This window comes from Protopterus annectens, chromosome 6.part0 (assembly GCF_019279795.1).
Source record: "Protopterus annectens isolate FY-2018-M chromosome 6.part0, PAN1.0, whole genome shotgun sequence".
NCBI lineage: Eukaryota > Metazoa > Chordata > Ceratodontiformes > Protopteridae > Protopterus > Protopterus annectens.
The window spans coordinates 1,984,008,136-1,984,031,943 of record NC_056737.1 but is presented as its reverse complement, the minus strand read 5'-3'; the positions used below and the strand labels follow the sequence as shown (position 1 = coordinate 1,984,031,943).

Genomic DNA, 23,808 nt, shown 5'->3' with positions numbered 1-23,808 from the left:
TAACGTTCCTGTCATGTGAGTTCGTAGTATGTCTTGAGGGGTATTTACTATCAGTTCTGCTGCAAGAGCTCCAGTTGTCTGTCTTTCTGCTGTAGTTGATATACGACTTAATTTAGAATATGCTAATGGCTGGCTGTCCTTTGACATATATTGGTTAGCTGACTAGAGAGCAAACTCAGTCTGAGGTAATTCAGGAGAGGATTATGGGTAGGGAGGGGTTCAAACTAAGTCTGTCTAGCAAAGTGGCCAAAATTGGATCCAGGATTTAGAGCCAAGACTAATCGGTTGAAGAAGGAAGGAAACTGACGTCTCAGATGCATAGTTTTTGTAAGCACGTAAATTTTGTTTACTTTCATCTTTACATTGTCTGTTTAGCTCCCATAGGTACTAATATTTTTTTTCTTTTCCCCTAGGCATAATTTTTAGACCTGGCCATAAATGATGGGCATATTTTCAATTCTTTCATAACATTAACTGTCTATTTGCATTGTCTTTATCTTATGTGAGAGTATGGCTGTCTTGTGCTTTCATCTGTAACCATGAAGTGTCTGAATGTTCTTAACTGCACAGTAGTCATTGCAGTTTGCACTGCCAGTGGTCATGGACTGCTAGAGGGTCTTCAAAAAGGATCTGCTATTTGCTGACCATTATTAAGGATGGTTAGTGTAAAATTCATAGCTTTCCACAATTTTTTTTTAAATTCCATACTTTGTCCAGAATTCATTTGCAGTACCATGTCCCAGCCAAAGCCAGATGGCTTCCCTTTTTTCCACTTCTCCCCCAACAGTCATTCACACACAGGACCACACATGTACACACTTTTGCTGTTGTGTATTGATGAAGCCTTAATGGATGTTTTTCTGTGTGCATTGCCCGTTCCTTTTGGTGCCCCGTCCCTTAGGCATGATTTGGATATGTATAATATGTCAACAGAGCAAGCACCCTTTCCAGTTCTGTCTTAAAACATTTACTCTTAGCTGTACATCAGGTAGAGCTGACCCTCTAACAGTGAGTCTTGCTCTTCACCAAGGACTTGTTACCTCCTGGCCTAAATGAATATCCTTTGCAAAGAAAGGCAGCTTATGCATGCCTCTCAGTGATGGGCTCATGCAAGTGTCCCACCTTTTTGTAGTTAGGTTTGCTGTGTAATCCATCTCAAGTCAGAAGAAGTTAGTAATGTATGTAATGTGTTCATTAAAGGGCTTTTAACTTGGCAGTAATGTGGCTTCATTGGCGATCTAATTGTGAAACCTTCCAAGACAAGTTGCAAGACTGTGTTCCTTGGAAGATTCACCATTGTGGATTTAAATTTCAGGAACTATACGAGACTGCTGTTGATTGAGTGGAGCCATTGGCATGTGCTGGTGCTGTCTGCGGTATTTTCTATGTGAGCATATCAGAGTATGCTAAGTTTAGGTATTGAACTAAACTTCACAATATAGTAATTAGGAGAAGGCAGCTATATGCATAGATGCCGAAAAAAGTAGCTGAAATGCAGATGCCTGTAGTTGTCTGTATAACAAAAGCAGCAGTGGTAATGCACAACTTGAAATGATTGGGATAGGACAATAATGTGATGCAGTTTTCACCACAGGAGTACAAGGGGAATAAGACTGGTAAGTTGCTAGATTTTTCAGCGAATGTTTTGTTTGGTGCATGCATTTCAAGGTCATTGTTATGTGATCTGATCATCAATAGTTAACAGTATGGACATTGATAATACGATTTATTTATTATAGCCCAGTGAGGCTGACATCTTTTCTTCTATTCTTAATATAGGTCAAGGGCAGACAAAGAAAGCTGCAAAACAGAAAGCTGCTGAATCTTTGTTGAACATTATGAAAGGTGATCATTCCATTAGGTGAGACTGATTTGATGTACTACTTTTCTGTAAAGTGTTAATGCACTGGATGATAACTGCAAATGACAACAATAAACTGTTGAATAAGACCTCATGGAAAACTTAACAAATAGCAGACCTTTGTTAGAGTGAGAGAGAACTATAAGCTGCCATTATCTGTCTTAAGTTTTCCACTGTCACTTAGTATGTTACCACTTAGTTTGTACAGTGTACGACACTCTTTTATTGATTATATTGACTTCATGCATATCCAGAATACACGCAGTTGACTGACACTCACGTAATGTAATCCTTGGCAGGACTGTAAATTGAGTATATTTTAAGTCTTGACTTTATTTGTTATGGCTTGAGATCCCAAAGTCCCTGCTGGAATAAAAATGGTTAATTGTTTCTAGCTGCTAAAATAGAGCTGTAGTTGAAAGAAAGACCGGGTGGAACTGCAATAAGAGGGAGATTAAAAATCATACACTTGGAGGAAGGGTGGGAGAGTAACTCTGGGGAGGCAGTCATTTCATTCTGCAGAAAAGACATATTCCATCCAATGGATTTTTCCCTAGAATTGAACACTGGTAGATCTTACTGTAGAACTGAGGAGTGCAGTTTGAGGAAACTTCTGAATGCAAGACTGGCTGAAGAAAGTTTCTTGAAGCATTGTTAACTCCTATATTCTGTTATCTGACTGGAAAAGGCCTTCCTTTTGCTAGTTAATGGAAATATGTCTAACAGCTTTTCCCCTGCATTTGAATTAATAAATCCCTTTTCATCCCCCTTTAAATAACACCTCATCCTGCTCTTTTTCTAACTGGACACATCCACCGATGTTCATCGTGCATACAGCTGCAGTAATCACAGATGGGTTTTCAGCCGTCAGGCGATCCCTCGGTCGGTCGAATTCCAAAGTCTTGGTCCGGCGTCGGTTGTTGTCGCTTACTCTTCTGACGTCAGGAAGGTCAGAGTATATAAGACACAGCCGACGCCATGTTCTCCAGTCTTTTTTGCCGCGCGGTGCCCAAAGCAGAAGCAGTTTGCAAGTGCCGGTCGGCCAGCTCCTGAATTAGGAAAATATTTGGAACCGAAGTCTTCATTAAAGCTAAGTACCCCGTTTGGGAAACTTTTCTTGCCTCAGACCGATGTCAGAAAAAGTTAATAATTGTATTTCTTGTGGGAAGCAAATACCGCATAAGGATTTCCATTCCCTTTGCATACCTTGTTTGGGCCCAGACCGCGACGTCTCAGGCTGTCGCTTTTGCGCTACTTTCAATAAACGCACTATCAAGCGTCGGGGGAGTTCGCCCAACACTATTTTGGTAAAGCTTTTGACTACGACTACCGTTTTATCCAAAAAATGCAAGGAAAAGGACCGACACGCGAGGCCCGCGGTCTCCGCTGACACCACGCCGAAACAGGCTCCACGTGGTCCGGTTCTCAGCGAGACGCCTTTGCAGTCCCTGACTACCGACGACACTCCTTTGGCGGTGTCTTCTGTACCCGAGACCGCTGGGTCCTCGGCCCTTTCCCAGACTACAACCGAAGCCCCGGCTTATGTCGAGCCTACTAATGTGGACAGGTCCACCTCCACCCATGGTGTATTTAGGCCTTCATCTTCTTTTTCTATTAAGGCCTTTACTAAATCCAAAGCAGCCAGGCATCAAACTAGGCCTGCTGCTCAAGGCCCATCTCCTGGACACATGCCTAAGAAACACATGCTTAAAATGGCTGAGGATCTAATTACTCTTATCAGAGGTTCTCAGCCCCCTCCTGACAAGAGACACAGAGTGGAGGAAGAATCCCCCTCTTCTGATCAGGGATCCATTTTATCAGAACATTCTGATGCAGAGGTACACTCATACTCCCCTTTTGAGGATTCGGATGCAGAACAGTCCATTCCTTCTGTATCCCCCCCTGAGGATTTTTCTTTTGGGGAAACCTTGCACACCTTGAGGGAACATTTCCATTGGGAAGGCCAAGACTTTTCAGATTCCAAGAAAAGACTTAGGGAATTTCTTTGGTTACCTCAGCACAGACCTCTGGCTATACCCCCTGTTTTGGAGGTACTGGATGATGTCTATTCGGAGGCTTGTCTTAACCCTGATTCTCTGCCTCCTGCACCAGTAAAGCCTGATAGATATTACAGAGTACCCAGTTCTCACCAATTTCTCTACAAAGGCCATAATGCTGACCCTGAAACCATTTCACAAGGCCCTAAGGGATTAAAGGCCTCCACTGCCAAGAATCCACTTCCTGCAGAAAGGGAATCTAGATCTTTAGAAAGGTGGGGCAAGAAGGTATATACCTCGGCCACCCTAGCCATGAGGGCCTTAAACTGTCAAGTTTCATATGATTAAATATCAACAGTTTCTGTTATCACAATTAAACAAAATGTCTCAACCTGAACAACCTGATTTAGAAGAGTTACAGGATATGTTGCATAGTGCAGAGCAAGTGGGTAAACACACCTTACAATGTGGTTATGATGCCCTAGAGGCCTCCAGTAGAGCGGCTGCTACAGGATCAGTCATTCGCAGACATGCCTGGCTTAGGGAACAAAATTTGCCTGATCATGTGAAAGCTAAACTTCTTGATGCTCCTTTACAAAAGGATGTACTTTTTGGTACTAATGCTGAGGATATACTACGAAAAATGGAAGAAAGCCAAATCTATGCAAACTGTCAAAGCTTTCTTACAGGTTCAACCACCACGTTTTAGCAGGAATTGGCCTTCAAAAAACTGGTCCTTTCCAGCCACTGACAAGCCCCAAAGAGGTAGATACAGACGCACAAGGGGCAGAGGACACTCACAAGGATCATATAGAGGCAGACAATGGCAATCTCCGGCACCAACAGGTGGTGAAGACAGTGCACAACAATACAGGAAGAAACAATGACTCCCTCATTTCCATGCCAAGCAAGTCTCAGCTGGCAGCACCTTTGGGAGGGAAACTAGCATTATTTGCAAGCAATTGGCATATTGTCACAACAGACAAATGGATACTGGACATTATAAACAGAGGCTACAAATTTCAATTTCACACTCTTCCAAAATGAGAGGCATGCCAAACCTGCCACAAAATCAAAGGGCAGAGGCACAACTGCAAATTTCAAAGCTCCTAAACATGAGAGCTATACAAAAGGTACCTACGCACCAACAAGGTCAAGGTTTTTATTCAAGACTCTTTCTGGTACCAAGAAAAGGAACCGACTGGAGACCCATTCTGGACTTATCCATTCTAAACACATTTCTGCTCGTACCAAAATTCAAGATGCTCACATTACAGCAACTTCTTCCCATGCTGGGCAAGGAGTTTTGGCTGGTAACATTGGACCTCAAGGAGGCATACCTGCATGCCCCAATCAGACAAAGCTGCAGAAGATACCTCAGATTTCTTGCAGGTTCAATCCACTATCAATTCTCTGCATTGCCCTTTGACTTATCTACTGCGCCCAGAGTGTTCACAAAGTGCCTGGCATCAGTGATTGCCTTTTGCAGACTTCAAGAGATACAAATTTACCCTTATCTGGACGACTGCCTGATCCAAGCGGACAGCAAACACATACTACTGTCACATCTGGCATATGTGACACGGTTACTGCTTTCTCTGGGATACACCATCAACAAGGAGAAATCAAGGCTAACACCATCTCAGAAAATAACCTTCCTGGGTGCCAGCTTGGACACAAACACCCAGATGGCATATCTTACGCCAGAAAAACAAGGGCAATTATCTCAGTACTTCAAAACACTAGCAAAAAGTACCAGGCTTACTGCAAGGAAAATCCTGCAGGCTCTGGGATTCATGGCATCTTGCATTCTGCTAATCCCATGTGCAAAGTTGCATATGAGGAAACTTCAATGGTACCTAAAAAATCTATGGTCTCAACAGTCACAGTTTGGAAGCAATTATACCAATAATTCCATGTTTACAAAAGGAATTTCTATGGTGGGCCCAAGCATGTCAAGTAAACACAGGCCTTCCATTCTGCAAGCCTCAAGCAAAACAAGTCATAACCACAGACGCCTCAGATTACGCCTGGGGGGCGCACATGGACAGGTGCATTCAGGGCAGATGGTCCCACAAGGAAAAGCACCTTCACATCAATCAAAAAGAAATGCTAGCAGTAATAAATGCAATTACAGCTTTCAAGGTCTTCCTGCTTCCAGGACAATTACTGATAAGAACAGACAACACCACAGTTATGTGGTACATAAACAAACAAGGAGGAACACATTCATACCCCTTGTGCAGACTAGCCATGACTCTTTGGAACTTGGCTCTGGAAATACAGATCGAACTTCAAGCACAGTACTTGCCAGGACTGGAAAACACACTGGCAGACACTCTGAGCAGGAATATGACAGATCCACACGAATGGAAGTTACATCCAAAGGTGTTTACGGAAATAATCGAAGCGTGGGGGAGGCCAGACATAGATCTTTTTGCCTCCCACAGGAACCATCAATTGAAAAAGTTTTGTTCAAGGACCTTCCATCCAAAGGCCTGGAAAGTGGACGCCCTTTCTTTCAGTTGGACAGCATGGACAGTTTATGCATTCCCACCTCTGCCTCTTCTGTCCAAGGTGCTTTTGAAAGCAAGAACAGACAAACCAAGGATGATACTGATTGCTCCAGATTGGCCAAGGCAACACTGGTATCCACTCCTGAGGAGCCTAACGCATACTCCTCCCTGGTCCCTGCCTCTAATACCCCTTCTGCTGACTCAGAACAGCTACAAAACCCTTCAGTCAACTGAAAACACTCAACCTCGCTGCATGGAAAATTCCTTAACACCACAACAGACCCTACTCTCCAAGGAGGTGCAGGATGTCAATTTGGAGGCGAGAAGACCATCTACTAGAAAAGCTTACTCCGCAAAATGGAAGCTGTTTTGCTGTTGGAATGAGAAAAAAGGACAGGACCCTAGAAAATTGAACTTGCCTCAGGTTTTACAGTACCTAGCTGAACTGCTGAACAGTGGACTTTCATTTTCTTCCATTAAAATACATGCCTCAGCCATTTTTGCAGAATTCAACACGGATCCTCCCTTATTCTCTCACCCACTCTTACGACAGTTCCTCAGAGGGGCTAAGAATATAAGACCTCCAAGGAAGCAACCAATACCAGCCTGGGACCTTAATTACATACTAGAAAAATTAACATTGCCTCCTTTTGAACCTGCTGCCTCAACAGATCTGCAATATTTGTCCTGGAAAAAAGCTTTCCTTCTGGCCATCACTTCAGCTCGTAGGGTTTCTGAACTACAGGCCCTCATGGCGGTGCAGCCCTTCCTCATCTTCCATCAGGATAGGGTTTCCCTTCGTACTAACCCATCTTTTATGCCAAAAGTGGTATCCAGGGTAGCCTTAAACCAAGCCATACACCTACCTACTTTTTATCCCAACCCTCAAAACAAAGGGGAAAGGCTGCTTCACTCTTTAGACATCCATAGGCAGCTACGTTACTACTTGGACAGAACAAAGTCCTTCAGGAAATCAGAACAACTTTGTGTCCTATGCCGTAGGGGCTCAAGGGAAACCAGTTACCAAACAGACCATTTCCAAGTGGATTGGCCACTGCATACGTTTTTGTTACTCCTATCATGGAAAATCTGTCCCTACTGGTATCAGATCTCACTCCACCAGGGCCACAGCCACCTCTACAGCCTTCCTCAGAGGTGTGCCTACTAAGGATATTTTGGAGGCAGCCACTTGGAGTTCTGTACATACCTTCACAAAACACTACCACCTGCCCCTATATTCCAGAACAAGAGCAGGCTTTGCCACTGCTGTTTTGCAGGGCATTCTGGCTCAGCCCAGTTCCTCATAGTACCTACCACCCTATGCATAGCTTTGGGACTCTACCCATCTGTGATTACTGCAGCTGTATGCACGATGAACATAGTGCAGTTTTGTACCTACCATAAATGTAGATGTTCGAGTGCTAATACAGCTGCAGTACAGGTTTCCCTCCCTCGTTCCCCACTTGGTAAGGGCATTGGGCCTAACAACCTCTTCATACTTCCTGACTGGGTTATCCTGCTATGTTTTATTTGCTTGCTTACACTGATTTTGCATTACTTTGCATTGCTTGCATATGTGGATAAGCCTTATTTATGTATTGCCTTCCTTTTGGGGGCACCTGACATCTGGGGCAAGAAAGACTGAAGAACATGGTGTCGGCTGTGTCTTATATACTCTGGCCTTCCTGACGTCAGAAGAGTAAGCGACGACAACCGACGCCGGACCAAGACTTTGGAATTCGGCCGACCGAGGGACCGCCTGACTGCTGAAAACCCATCTGTGATTACTGCAGCTGTATTAGCACTCTAACATCTACATTTATGGTAGGTACAAAACTGTACTTTCTACCCGCCCCCCTGTGTAACTAAGTTATAAACCTTGTAGATGCACCAGTTTGGAACAGGCAGCTTAAATAGAAACAATCCTACATCATACTCAGTCTTGTGCTATTGCCACTATCCTCCTGTATTATACTATGTTCCATCTCATTTTACATTATTTTGTAACTTCAGTATATCGCTCAAACTCTTTACAGACTTGTACACTACTGAAATCTCCCTTTCTAAACTGTTTTATAACCAACTTCATTACCTATTTAAAACTGTTTAAACCTTTCTCAACTGAAATGAAAGAAAACTAAACTTTACAATAATGTTTCCCTTCTGCAGTAACAGTCCATTTACTTCTGCAAGATTTTACAGCTGGAGCAACTGTATAGATGTATTATCAATGTAAAATATTTGGGTCTATATGTATGAAGAGACTTTTCTTCGAACATATAATCATTGACACAGAGCGAATGCTCTGAAGCGCGAACGACCATGTCCATGAATTGTTTCCTCGGTGTACACAAACTTCCCCTAACTAAATATAGCCACTCCGAGTCACACTGTTGGGGAAAAGGGCAATTCCCCCCGAGGAAAAAATTTGTGGATGTGGCTGTTTGCTCTTTTAGGAGTCAATTATATGTTCCAGGAAAAGTCTTCGAGCATATAATAGAGAAATATTTTACTGTATATACCGGTCTTATTATTTACTTACTGTATATACTGGTCTTGTAATTATTTTTGTTTCATGAGAAATGTTTTTTTTTTTTTTTTTTTTTTAGAGCGGTTTTAAATTCACTTGTTAATTTAAAGGTACTGTGAAGATTTTCTTGTTGCGCCTCCACTGAAAATAGGCTGTGCCCAGTTGGACTTCCCAGCCAACAAAGACAGTTATTTCTACAGTTTGTGCTTAAACCTGCTATATGCTAAGGAAAAATGTTAACCTTTGCCTTTTGGAAGAAAGTCTGAACTGTTAAAATATTGTGTTGCAAGGCCATGGAACGTATTGTCATGGAACTTATAAACGGACATTGTCAACCTTCAAACACTGCACCCCCACCCAGTTTGGGTTCGTGAAGGGCTGTCTCCTGAGCCTGATTGACTTCTTCGAATCAGTCTCCAGAGCTGTGGACGAGGGTAGGGCAGTCCACACAGCCTATCTGGACCTCGCCAAGGCTTTTGACATCATCCCCCACTCTGGAATCATAGGTAGACTTACTAAGTTGGACATTAATCCCTGCATCACTCGATGGGTTGCTAACTGGCTTACTGACAGAACCCCCCCCCTTTTTAAAGTAGCAGACTCCAAATCCAGCTCCCGACAAGTGGAGCACCTCAAGGGTTCAGTCCTTGGGCCGCTCTTGTTTGGCATATACTTCTCTGAAGTACAGGCCAACACTAAGGGACTCTGGTTAACAAAGTTCGCAGATGACTGCAAACTGAGAGCCATTATTGAAACTCCAAATTATGTGGATACTGTACAAAAGGGCCATACAGAAACAGATGCTTGGTACCAGAGCCATGGGCTCAAGCTCAATGCCAAGAAATGTATAGTTATCCCCTTTGGGAAAAAACATGTACCCGTGAACTACCACATAGGTGGCGGTACACTAAACACTGAAAGTGTGATAAGAGACTTAGGGACACAGGTGGACACAGCGGTCTCGCCTTCAATAACCACATCACCACAACAGTCAGGAAATCCTATGTGGCACACCTCCTCACTAACTGCTTTTCATCCAGAAAAAAGGAGGTCATTGTCCCACTGTAGTCATCCCTCATTAGACCCATTATAGAATACAACACCCCATTTGGTATGTACCTCTCAAAATATATGCAACAACTGGAAAGGCCGCAGAAATACCTCACTAAAAGAATCGCAGGCCTAAAGCGGATGCCGTACGCTGACAGTCTAAAAAAAAAACTCAAGCTATACTCTCATTGTCTACTCAGAGGCAATCTCTGCTTAACATACAAGGCCATGTCAAACCCAGAGCTGTTGGATATGCTACACGTAAAGAAATCCCAATTCCTCAGAGCCACATGCTCCAGGGATCTTAACCTTATCACAGTAAACAAAACCTGCTGGAGGGATAGGTTCCTGACCCAGAAACTCCCCAGACTCTGGAATAGACTGCCCATACATGTCAAGCAGCTTGCCTCTTTGGCCCTCTTCAAAAGGAACCTTGACGATTGGATGGGAGGAAATTCACCCCGGGGATCACATCAGTCGCCCTGCTAGACAGAGGTCCAGGGGAAGTAAGTAGTGTGGAAACAAATAACCAGGGAATTATTATGGCTAGTCTTGTATAGGCCCAAGGGCCGATAGTCTAGTACAAACCTATATACGAATCCCCTTAGATTCTCATTAGATTACTGTTGCAGTAGCCTAAACTGTGTTTAGGTTGTATCCTGCCAAGGAGAAAACCTGGCTATTAGTACTTTAGGGCATCTTCCCTGTGCCCTAACCACTGCAAGTCTTGAGGATAGTGGTATAACTTTTGTGGTTAGTGTGCCAAATCTTCTGAACTTTCTTGCTTCAAAGTGCCCATTCCTTGCTGGCTTAGAGTAATCAGTCAGCTAATACTTTTGCCAAGGCTAAGCCAATAAGTACCCTTCTGTGGAAAACCTATTTTACCAGTTTGTCTGAGTTTTTCTTTTTTTAAAGAAAAATATTACTAAACAAATGTGTCTAGTGGTTGTTACTAAACGTTTACCTCAAAACTGTAACTTTCTTGTAAGGAGGTTTACTGACTTAACTAGGTTCCACTACCCTCTTGTCAGGCATTTTTCTGTGTAGACCATGTAGGGCTATTTTGCTCTCCACTTTGTGTCTGCGAGAAAAGTTTTATGGTGTCTTGTGTAGTTAGGCCAGCTTCCTCACCCATAAATGAGCAACTCTGCTGTGGACAAATCGGGTACCTTGGGTCATTCATTGTCTCTTGATCCTGCTTTTTGCTGCTTGAGAACCCACTAAGAACTAGGCTGTGCCCAGTTGGACTGCCAAGTCCTATGTTTCTTTTGAGCTGTCATTGTTGGGTAAAGGAGAACCACTCCTGAGAGTCTGAGGAAGTAGCGGGTGGTGATTTACTGCAAGGCTGAACCTTTGCTCTCGATTCCTGTGGTAGAGCCCCGTGCTTGGATTGATCTTTTTGTAGGGGGTTTCCTAGAAGAAATAGATGTGCTTTTTCTCGTTTTACAGAGGATGGACAGGGAAGACTGGATGGGTTTTACAAAGGTCTTATTTACAAGTCTTTCATTCTTTGAATTCTTACCCCTCATGAATGCTTAAATTGTTCAGATACTGATTCCCATTCTGGTAGAGAGGAAATTAGGCTGGGGTGTTCTCCAGTGTCCTTGCCACAGGAGAAGAAATCAGATTCTGAAATGGGTTTTTCTTTAGATCTACCCATGAAAAGTTAGCTAGAATGAAATAATTGCTTCAGTGGAAATGGAATGAAATTCCAGCATCTCAGCAAAACTATTTTGACTTATTACAGCTGGATTTTCCTCTGCCTGAGCTGATTTTCCAGTTTTGCCATCTGTAGAGGATGTGATTTTGACAGTTTGCCTAATAGTCAGTCTCTTGGCCCTAAAAAGTCAAATACATTTTACAAGGTTCCCAGGGGACTCAAATATTTTATTCCTACCCCAAATCAGATTCTGCAGTTTTGTCAAAACCATCTGCTAAATCATGTTTGTGAATGCTAACCCTTTTCCTTCTGACAAGGATGGGAAAGCTTTGTAAGAAAGTACATTAATCTTCAGTCTTAGTTTTCATAATTCTAAAATGTTAGGCATTTATGTCTACATTCATTCTTGCTTCTTTGGAAAACAAAGTTAACTGCTAACCCCCCTTCAGATGTTAAGGATTTTCTGAAATTTTAATAACTTATGTTTTTCAGGTAACCAAACACACTTTTTGAAGTGTGTTTGACACTGATAATGCTGTATCCAGAGCAGCTGCTACTGAATCAATGATGAGATGGTTTGTTTGGTTACATGCACAGAATTTACCAGAATGTTAAAGATGAGATATTAAATGCTTTGCTGGGTGTAGATGTATTCTTTTGGCCCTCTTCTGCTGAGGTCACTAGTACCTTTGAAAGAGAAGTTAATTTTGGGGGTGGCTCAGATTTTCTAAGCTTCCTTGTCAGTCTTAACAAGATCTTTTCTTCCAATTCAGGATAATTTTATAGAAAGTAGAACAAACTGGCTAAACAAGGTTCAGCCAAGCCGAATCTCAAAAGGAAGTGCCATAGAGGTGTAAAAAAATAAGGGAGGGGGACCTTGGACAGTCCAAAAAGGCAAATTAGCTATATGCCTCTTCAGTTGTTTTCTTTCCCACCCCTGGCAATCCTGTAAATCTTTCCCTAAGACTGTCTTATTTACTTCAGTGGTATCAGATAACCACAGAACAGTGGGTCCTGCCAAGTAGCAGCATAGCCATCATTCAAAAATGGTACAGTTGGAAGCGAGTTCCATCCTATTCAGATTCCTCCTCATCTGCCAAACCAGACTTTCCTGTTTCTACCAGTCCTGGAACATACTCTCTAGGTGTTACAGAATTCCCAGTAGAGCAAACCAGAAAATGATTTTATTCAAAAATCCTTTGGGAGTCAAAGAAAGTAGGCACTTTAAGACCAGCCCTAGACATCTCTTCTGAATTTTCACATCAAATTCCCAAAGTTGGATATTTTCAGTCAGTATTGCTTTTATTCCACCTTCCAGTTTCTTGGTAACTTTAAACCTTAAAGATGCCTACCATCACATTCCAGTTTAACATTTCAGATGTTTTAATTGGTTTTCTGTATCTGGCTTACATTTTCAGTTCATTGCTACACCCTTTGGATGGTCTAGAACTCCAAATGTGTTTACAATGTCTGACTCCAGTTGCAGCAAATTGCAAGATGCAGGGCATTCACATTTTCCCCATCTAGATGACAATCTCTTAAGTAACATGAATCTTTTGCCTGAATAAAAAACCTCCTCCTCCTCAGTGTAGGATTTCAGATGAATTGCAGAAATCCCCGCTCATTCTTTTCCACAGGATAGTGTTTCTGGAATGCCTTCTCCCAGAAAACAAAGTAAATCTTTTTAAGGAACACTTTCTGATGTTGTTTAACCAGTCTCTGGATTCTAGGGTTTATGGCTTCTGCAATTTATATGATTCCTCTGGTCAGACTTCACATGAGAAAATTGCAATGGTTTCTCATATCTGTAGGGATCCAGAATTAACACCCATTTTCTATTTCAAATCTCATTGTTGGGCTGTGAAAGTTACTTTGGTGGGTGGACCAGTTATCTCTCGAACAATGTCTTCCTTCTCTTCTCCTTTTCATTTCCCAGTCAGTTTAGAATCGTAGAATTTTTCTTAGGGTGGCTGTTTCCAAGTTCAGGGTCTTTGGATAAAGCAAAACAGGGAATCGCATAAATATCAAAGAAATTATGGCAGTTGTAAAGGCTGTCAAATCCCCAAACTGTCTTTGGACTCCAGGCTCTATAGTAATCGCAAACAACTTAAATGTGATGTCCCACAAAAATAAGGGAGGGGGAGAAACAAAGGGTAGGCCAATAATTAAGACACCATAGACAGAAGCTCAGACGTGCTGAGCCCCCCATTTCTTTCAGTCCATGATCCGACCCAGCAATTATCAAAGTTGAGTCTGGGGGCAAGAAGTAGCTGGCAGACCTGGTGCAAAATTGCTCGAGAGCTGGGTCAGTAACCATGATATGCAGGGGAGAGAGAGCAAAAAAAAGGGGGGGGTGACCAGACGATACCACCTTTACAAACTAGCTAAGGCAGCCTGGGAATTAGCAACTTGGCTCAGTCTATCCCTCCAGGCTACTTGCATTCCATCAGAGCAAAACGTTGCTTGCATATTACTCAAAAAGAAAATACTACATCTTTGTTTTAAGTGAAGAAGTTTATTTAACTTTGAATGCTTATGGGTGGTGATTTGCTTGTAACGTAAGGGTATGAGTTTTTCTGGACGTGCAACTGTGTGGTGGTAGCCCTACGAAGGGTGAGTGCTCAAGTGTTAACTGCTGTCATTTGAGTATTTAAAGTTTGGCTTATTGTAAGGGTAAACAGTAAGATACCATCTTCGTTAGTTTTGAATAATTGGTGGAAGCGTATCATAAACATGGAAGGAGAGTGCACTAGTGTAGAATCCATCATGTATCCCCCTGTTGAAAATATTGCATTATGCGTCTGTGTACTGTGTGTATGAATGAACAGAAAATAAATCTGGTCAAGTTTAAATTTCTAACACTGTACTTGCTGTAAGGCAAGTAAAGTCTTGACGAGCCTTGGGTTATAATTTTGGCCAGTAGCTGCATGGAGCAAAGATTATTTTGATGTGGCAGGTGTTGGCTGTTATATAGGACAGTAGTACACATTTACCAATCACACAAGCTGTATTGGCCTTTGTATTTTAACTAGAATCAGTGATAAGATTCAAACCAGTTAAGGCTAATTCCATCACACCAAAGATGTTTACATCACTGATGCAGGTATTAAAGCATATAGATCCCAGCTATCCGTGTGTGTGTTTGCACAACAGTCTTCCCTCTGCTGATTTCTTTTCTTGAAATAGTCCATTTCCTGATGGAGGCAGAAGTTAAGGAATGAAGAATCTTTATCTGGGTATGTCTCTTCAGCTCTGATCTCCAAATGTGCAACAGGTGTATGACGGCAGAGCAGCTGTCACTTTTTTTTTTTGCGCACCCTGTAGGTTCTCGTCTGATAGCTCCTCTACCAGTCAGTCTATTTGTTCCACGAGTCCAGGAGCCATGCATTCCCAGACTGGATCAGAACCCTACTTCATTTTCAATCCTGCATGAGAATCCCAGTCAGTGGTCTATTATAGCGAGAGTCTTGTGGTAGGGATTCTAGCCAGCTTGCTGGTCCTACAGAGTAGCCCACCTTCTCCCCTGGAAGCTCCCTCTCCTCCCTTGGCAGCTCTTCCAAGCTCTGCTGTTGTGGTCTTCTGTGTGGAAGTGTAACTCCACATGCTGTTCTGCTATAGTAGTGTAAATGCGACATATCAGGATGACTCCCACCACCAAGTAGGTATTGCAATACCTTGTGCTTTTGATAGGCTTCATCTGTGTGGTGAGCCATAACTGCTGCTTTCTTCTCAGGATTGTTAAGCTGGCAGCAGACATCCTCTGCCAGCTTCTTCACTCAGCTCCTGCAGGCATCCAAACTGCTAATGGAATTGTGATCACTTGCTCTAATCTGTTTTTTTTTTTAACACCTTTATTGAATTCTCACGTGTGACTTGATTTTATACAAAAGTAATCAAGCTGTATTAACAAATTAACATAATTCGCATATATTGCGATATATCATATAACCTAAGCAACTTTCCATAAAGTTCAATTCCTGCCCCCTTTTTAAACAAGAAACATCTTTATTAAACCATCAAGACATAAGCAACAAACCACGCTGAGACAATCCTAGTTGCAAGCATTTTACATCACAAACCATACTGACTCCAGTTGCAGACATTATGCATCACTTAGAATCTACCCAGTCATTTTCAGTCAAACATTACATAGCTCATTAAAGTCCTTCCGTCTTTTAAACCTCATTTTCCCCTGTATGTATTATTCCCACAATTCCCATTTTTTTTTGTATAGTTTACTTCTACCCTTTTCTAAAGATCTCAATTCCAGTTGAGCAATTCACAAATAAACAATGGGGAGGATCTTTGTATGTAATCTGTGTTTATTCCACTGTCATGAGCTAGCTCAGATGTCTGTTTTGATCCAAGGCTGGAAAAGCTTGCAGTTGCTAAGCGTGCACATTCCAAGTGGATTGCCCAACTACATTATCTTGTACGGTTGTGGGTGGCAGCCCACTCATTGGCAAATGCTGCTGCCAGAAACCACCTCACTGGAAGTTGGGTTGTCTCTATTGTTAACACTTGCATTGTATCCACTGGGCCACAGATACATTACCTTCACCGGATATTATTAATGCAGCTACATCACCAGACGCCAGGCCTGTTTTTAGTATTTTAACATTTTGGGACTCTGCATTTTGTTATTCCTTTAATATCCGGAACATGTGCCTCTTTTTATATTTCCTTACTGTAAGGAGTCGTCATTTTGTACTTTGTCCTTTTATGACTTTCGCTACTTTTGTCCTGGTGATTACTGCTTGGGAATCAACTTGGCCATTGGGACAATTACAGGAAGGTCCACAATGGTACAGCCTTACTGCACTGGTTGATTTCTAAGCAAATCTTTATAGGTCATTCAGAAATAACATTCCACCATCCTGCTGTAAATGCATTATCTCTCCACTAGCCTTGCTTTTTAAATCATTTGGCAAATAGCTGTTTGTATTGTTAATTACTACTGTGGACGTCACATCTTTATTGTTACCTGATTTGCAGGTTGTGCTTGCCAGTGGTTAGGGGGTGAATAGGTCAGCATCATTGATTAGTATGTCTAAATGCTCATCTCACCACATTACTGCTAACCTCATGATCTTGGGGAAAAGGTGTCCAGTTCTTAATGGAAGACCTAGCTGCAGGACCCATTATAGAGGGTCCTTTTTTTGATTGTGATACAAGAACATTGTACTTAATTGGTTGTACTATAGCACTATTGATATTATGTAGTCCAATTTCACCTTCATTCTTACCTGTGGGTTCGGAGCCGAACCTCTGCTCCGACTCAGCCATACACTAGCTCGAAGACTTCAATTGGCTCGTGGCTGAGGTATCCCATCATGCAACCGTTCTATTCCCCAGATCTCGTTTGCCGCTTGTTATGCTCAGATGTGGTCTCGCTTTTGGCCGTGGCTAAGTATACTGTTTAAATTTTTAACTTATTGCTCACAAAACCTATTTTCATAGCTCTGTGTGTGTGGTAGTGGTGTTTTACTGCCTTTGTTTCTCTTGCTGTTTTTGTGGCCTTGACGTTTATCATTTTGGTATCTTGTTCGTTTCCTTTCTCCCCATGGGTTAGGCCTGTTTCAGTTAGAGGACCTAGTCCTCCCCATTGTTTCCATGTGGTCTTTGGTTTGGCGCTCCATTCTGTTAGCGTTTAGTGTTGTCTGGCTAGTGGTGTTATCCTGCCTTTGTTTCCACAGGCTAGGCCCGTTTAAGTTAGAGGACCTAGTCCTCCCTGTAGTCTTTTCCCGCTGGTTACTAGGCCGTTTTTAGTTAGAGGCTCTTTCTCGTGTGAGGTTTAGTTGGGTCTAGTGTGTACGTATTGCTTTGTACCAGTGTGTGTTCTTTTCAGCATGTCCAAGGATTCTAAGGAACACAGGCCTTCGGGCTTTAAAAAAGTGTGTTGAATGCAACAATAAAATGGGGGGTTTTCACCTCAGAGTCCTGCTTGTTTTGTCATTCCTTCAGTCCCCGTGGACTACAGGAGAGGAAGAACAAGCTCATTTTGAAAGGACTGCTTAAACCCTCCTTTGAGGAAGACTTGGCTAAGTCTTCCAGTGCCTTATCCTTTCCAGCTAAAAAGGACATAGACTTCTAAGAAGCGCTCTCTGGCTCCGTCAGTTTCTTCGGAGCCGCCAGAGAAAGTTGCTAGAACCGCTTCTCCTACTGTTCCATTGCCCTCTGTGCCAACAGAAGGTAGTGTCTTGACCATGTTCCGTATCTGCTCCCAGCCTTTTGGAGCCAGTCCATGGATATTTTGGTTTGGAGCAGGTCTCCAGTTATTCGACTGGTTTCTCCTTCACGCAAGTCCCCTTCTGTAGGGAGATCCAGATCTCCAACTATATCCTCCAGGTCTTCCAGGACCCTTTCTGATGTTGATAGTGGTGAAGAAACTGCTTCACTCATCGGTGTTGGCCAAATTGATTTCAGCTCCAACCCAGTCTGATCTGGAGCCTGTGGCCTCTTCATCCTTTGTTCCTCCTCCGAACCTTTCTCGGCCTTTGGAGCCAGAGTTGTCTGTTCCATCGGGTGCTGTTAGGTCGGTTCCAGTAGCCTCGCCTGGCCTCTGGTCAGATTTCCTCTTAGACTTCGTCTGCTCCGTCCACGGGGTTGAGGATCCACGGTTCTCCAGTTGGATCCGAGGGGGATGGCTCGGATCGATCTTCATAGGTTCCGAGCCTTCCTCTTGGTGCTTCGGCTCGAGTGAGCTTTGATCTGACATCTGCTTCGGACCTCATCCCCTCGGCGCTGAGGGGCTACTACTATATCCTCTACAGTTAGTCTGCCTTCGGAACTGGGGGGATCAGCCTTCGAGGTTGAGGAGCGTGCTGGCCAGGTCGTCTGCTGCATCCTACAGCACTGATACTCTGCCGCCTCCAGCACTGGTGTCTGTTTCTGATCACCCTCTATCCATGGACAGCGGAGACCCTAAGCCTCAGGATATCTCCATGAGTGGTCCCCAACTTTCTGACGTCTCCCCAGAGTTTTTGCCTGAGGAGCCCGCCCGAAAGAGATTGTGTAAGAGGAAACACCTAGACTCCCCGGATGAGTCTCAAGTCAGACATCGACCTCTGAGTCAGAGGGGTCGCCCACGTCATCTTCTGAAGATCTCTTTTCCAGATATCCTGGAGATCTTGAGTAGAGAGGCGGCTGGACTTTCAAATCCCCTTCTGATGAGTTTGTGTTCATGAAGGCTTTCAGGTCTCAACCCTCAGCCTCTTGGGTTTCTCCCCCTTTTGATGAGCTACTAGATCTAGTCTGCCAAAAGGTGTGGGAAACTCCTAACACTGTGGAACCGGTCCCTAGGAGACCCAATAAGTTTTTGTCTGCCCCCACTGCCGAGGAATATCTAACAATAGGTGTTCCAGTAGATGCCATGGTGGTGTCAGCAGCCAACAAGAAGGAACTTGCTGAAACTTTGTCTACCATCCATCCGCCTAACAAGGAGTCCCGGGCTATGGACGGGTATGGGAAGTGTGTGTTTACCTCAGCGGCCTTTACACTGCGGTCGCTGAACTACTTGATGCTTTTTACAAGGCTCCAGAGAGATCTCCTAAAAGAGCTAGGAGATTCTCTACAGGGTAACATTTCTGATGCCGTGGCACAGAAGGTCAATGCACAGATGTCTACCCTAAATTCCCTTACCAACTCCTCCATGAGGCTGATCTCATATGCAGCCGATGGAGCGGGTTCCGGAGTCTCTCTTAGGAGACACTCCTGGATGCGCCTGTGCAATCTAGCGGAGGCTTTCAAGTCTACGTTCACCAATGCCCCCTTTGATGTTTCATCGTTCGGAACCAAGGTGAAGGACACTCACTAGGTGCGAGCAGGAAGGAAAAACCCTGTCTACCGTAGGAGTCCATTTTTCCATGCCTTCTAGACTTTACCCCAAGGGCCAGAAGGGTGAAAAATGTGGTTCAGAAAGTCAGAGGTTTATTTCAGGGCGCACAAACTGATTCCCCCTTCGGAGGCAGGGGAGGGGGTGGAAATGCAGGTAGACTCCACCCTAGAGGCAGAGGAGGCCCGCGTAACCAGGGGGACCGTGATTCCTTTTGTGGTTCTCCCTACCAGTGCTCCTGAAAGGCCCGACTTTGCGGCTCTGGAGCTGGTCGGGGGTCGCATTTCTTTATTCCCAGAAGCCTGGCAAGACATCACCCAAGACGAGTGGGTATTAAAGGTAATTTCCAGAGGTTATGATATTCCCTTATCTTCTCTTCCCCTGCCAACCAAGAGCATCCTAGACATTCCACCCAGTTGCAGGAATTCCGCAACTTTAGAAATAAAAAAGTTGCTTTCAAAGGGAGCCATCCAGCCTGTCCTTACAGACCAAGTAGGATTCGGGCCTTAAACCAGATTCTTTTTGGTGCCGAAAAGAACAGGGGACCAGAGACCCATCTTGGATCTCGGCCGCTTGAACCTTCATGTACAAAAGTCCAAGTTCCGCGTGGTCACCTTACAATCAATACTCCCTCTGTTAGGGAAAGATGTGTGGATGTGCTCCATCGACCTCAAAGATGCTTGCTACTATATCAAGATAGACAGGGCATCGAGAAGTCATCTACGCCTTCCGGCTCAGAGCCAGTCATTTTCAGTTTCACGCTCTGCCCTTTGGTCTCACCACAGCCCCCAGGGTGTTCACCAAATGCATGGCAGTGATAACGGCTCACTTGAGATGTCAGGGATTGCAAGTGTTTCCATACCTGGATGACTGGCTCCTTTCTGCCACCACCAGGCATCTACTGTTAGACCAGGGACGCCACCATTACACTGTGCCAAAGGTTAGGAATTGCTCTAAATTGGAAAAAAATCTGCCTTGTTGCCCTCGCAGCATGTCACTTTTATCAGCGCCGAACTAGATACGATGTCCATGAGGGCTTTCTTACCAGAATAGCTAATTCCGGCTCTACAACAACAGGTCTACGCCTTACTACCATTGCGGAAGGTCAAGGCAAAAGCAGTCCTAAAGTTATTGGAGACCATGGCTGCCACGGTCATACTAGTTCCCCTTGCCAGACTACACATGAGGGTTCTTCAGTGGCTTTTTGCCCAATGGTCACAGCATCTTCCACTCTCCCATTCTATTCTGATTATGGACACATGCAAGCAGGATCTACGCTGGTGGCTTCAGACCAGCAGTCTTAACGTGGGCAAGCCTTTTGTCCCATCTCCAGTTGCCACAGTGATCACGGATGCCTCCCAGATTAGGTGGGGGGGCATTATCTTGGCAGGACTGTCCAAGGCACATGGCAGGATCACGCGACCCATTTGCATATCAGTGTCTTGGAGATGAGAGCAGTGCTATTAGTGTTGCAAGCACTTCAGAGCTTTCTCCCTCTAGGGACAATTTCAATCCACTCTGACAATGTCGGTGGTATGGTATCTGAACAAACAGGGAGGAACCAAATCATACCCCCTTTGCAGAGAGGCACTTCAAGTTTGGCAGTGAGCGGTGTCTTCCCAACGCTTTCTAGTTGCAATGCATATACCGGAGAAGTTCAATGTGATTGCAGACAGGCTGAGCAGAGCTATCCTAATGCCTCGAGTGGTCCCTGAACAATTGTTGCGGAGAAGATATTCCACAGATGGGGTCAGCCTTGCTGCGATCTATTTGCCAGCCCCCCCAATGCCAAATGCAGCAGCTACTTCACCCTTATCCCCTTGGAGGGGGAGACACCCAGGGATGCTCTGGTTCACGATTGGCCCTCCAGTCTTCTGTACGCCTTTCCACCATTACCTCTGATATCAAAGGTCATTCAGAAAGCACAGTCTTTGGGAAGCAAAATAATCTTCATTGCCCCACACTGGCCTCGTCAGATTTGGTTTCCCTTTCTTCAACTCTTGGGCAAGCCCTGGATTCTGGACCCAGCTCCAAATCTGCTGACTCATAATTCAGGACAGTTCCATCCCTCCATTCAGACCCTCAAGTTGACAACTTGGCTGCTCCAGTTCCGTCCATAGTCAGGCTTCGTGATTTTTACCCGGAAGTGGTCTATATTCTGTCATCTTCCCACAAGCCTTCTACAAGGAAGATTTAGTCCTATAAGTGGAAGAGATTTTCTATTTGGGCCCGTGCGAGACATATTGATACTTATACAGCACCTATTTCGGCAATATTAGAATTTTTCACAACTGTTCAGTCAGGGGTCAGCTACAGCAACCATTAAAGTGCAACTGGCAGCGATTTCTAACTTTCACGTTGCTGATGTGCCCAACCTTATGGCTCATAGGCTTTGTAGGGCTTTTCTGAAAGGGGCATTTCTTACTCCGAACTCCAGTCTTTGATCTAGTGATGCCATGGGACCTCAATTTTGTATTACAGAAGCTCACCTCAACTCCCTTTGAGCCCGCAGCTACGTGTAACATTAAATTCTTGTCATGGAAGATAGTATTCTTGTTGGCCATAACTTCAGCTAGGCGGGTCTCTGAACTCTAAGCATTATCGATTAGGCCATCTTTATTGGTTGTTTCTCAGATAGGGTCTCCTTAAGAACCAATCCTTCCTTTGTTCCAAAGGTTGCCTCTGTTGTCAATATCAACCATTCCATTGAGTTGCCTGTGTTTTTTCCTGAATTCTCCAACAAGGCCGAATTTAAGTTTCATCAGCTAGATGTTCATAGACAATTGTTTCTATTTACATAGGACAAAAGATTTCAGGAAATCCGATCAAATGTTTCTCGTTTTCAGACACTAGACTTGGGGTTCTTGTTTCTAAGGTAACCTTGTCTCTCAATCTCCGATTGCATCTCATTTACTTATGCTTCCAATGGCAAAGAATTACCCTTTAAAGTGAAGGCTCATTCTACACTATCTGTGGCTGCTTCAACTGCGTTTCAGGCTAGGATGTCTATGGATGATATTTGTGCTGCTGCAAAATGGGCTTCGCCTCATACCTTTTAGTTACTACAAATTAGATCTGGTCTCTTAGAGGCAGATCTTCCTTTGGTTCAACAGTGCTAGAGTATTTTTCACTGAGCCACCCAAGATTAAGGTGCTAGGGATGCTGTCCCACGGGTAAGAATGAAGGAGAGATTGGACTACATAACATCAAGAAGTTATGTACTCACCATAACGTTCGATGTATGTAGTCCATCTCGCCTTACATTCTTACTAACCCTCCCTCCTACCCCCTCCTGGAGGACCTGGAGGTATAGTCTCTAGGTGTCAGTAGTCCTTTCTGTTGGGGTTCTCATTGTGTGTGTGATTGCAGCAAACAAGATCTGGGGAATAGACCTGTTGCATGATGGGATACCTCTTAGCCATGAGCCAATTGAAGACTTCGAGCTAGAGTATGGCTGAGTCTGAGCCGAGGTTTGGCTTTGAACCCACAGGTGAGAATGTAAGGCAAGATGGACTACGTAACATCGAACGGTATGGTGAGTACATAAGTTCTTTTGTCTGAGCTGAAATGTGCTCACCAAAAATTTGGTAATCTGTTGTACTAATGAGATACTTCTCCCTGTAATTGTATATTTTAAAAACTGGTTGTCCTGTATACAAGAACTCTTAAACTACACTGCCAAATGCCTTCTCATTTGTAGCTGTGTTAAAATTTTGTTTAGTTTGTTCATAAAGTGAAGTTGTCCTGTTTCTTGAAAATTTGTAAGCATAGTACACGGTCTCTGAACAAGATCATGTAAAGCCACGCAAACAGTAAATTTCCAGCCCCAAATGATCCCTGGAGTGCAGTTTGAACTAATTTGAATACATTTTTTATTGATTAATGTTTGATAACTGAGGTTGAAGTCTGGGTAATGGTAGGTGAGTTTTCAGTTATAATTAGCTGTTCATTGTGGATTTGACAGATTTTTAGAATGTCAAGATGGGTAAAACTGGCTAGTAAAATGTTTCATTTCTTTTGAAGTATGCTTAAAACATGTTAAACAGATGAAGCCCATTTAGTTACTTGCTGAGCAGTGTCTTGTTTTTCATTTATTTAACCCCTTCCTTTCAGGCAATGGACTAGTGCATCACCACACTCTTGAGCCACTGGCACGGGTGCCAAGTTTGTTTCCATGCATCTTTTCTCCTATATTAAAATTGGCATAAAGGTAGTTTTAAAGTAACATAAACATTTTTTTCTCTTTCGCAGCACATCTGTAAGGTAATTTGGCTAGTTCATTAGATGTACTAGCCAAATTACTCTGCAACTTCCCATTAAAATCAGCGGTAACTTTAACCTGGAAATAAGTCATGTTATT

At 43.6% G+C, this 23,808-nt stretch overlaps 1 protein-coding gene across 1 annotated transcript in view; it reads left to right on the top strand.

The window, feature by feature from the left end:
• LOC122804039 (interferon-inducible double-stranded RNA-dependent protein kinase activator A homolog A-like) overlaps positions 1-23,808 on the top strand; it is a 544,788-nt gene that overhangs the window by 490,825 nt on the left and 30,155 nt on the right. The window contains exon 3 of the mRNA XM_044073716.1: positions 1,780-1,861. Coding sequence (XP_043929651.1) covers positions 1,780-1,861 — 82 coding nt within the window. The remainder of the gene's footprint in view (positions 1-1,779; positions 1,862-23,808) is intronic.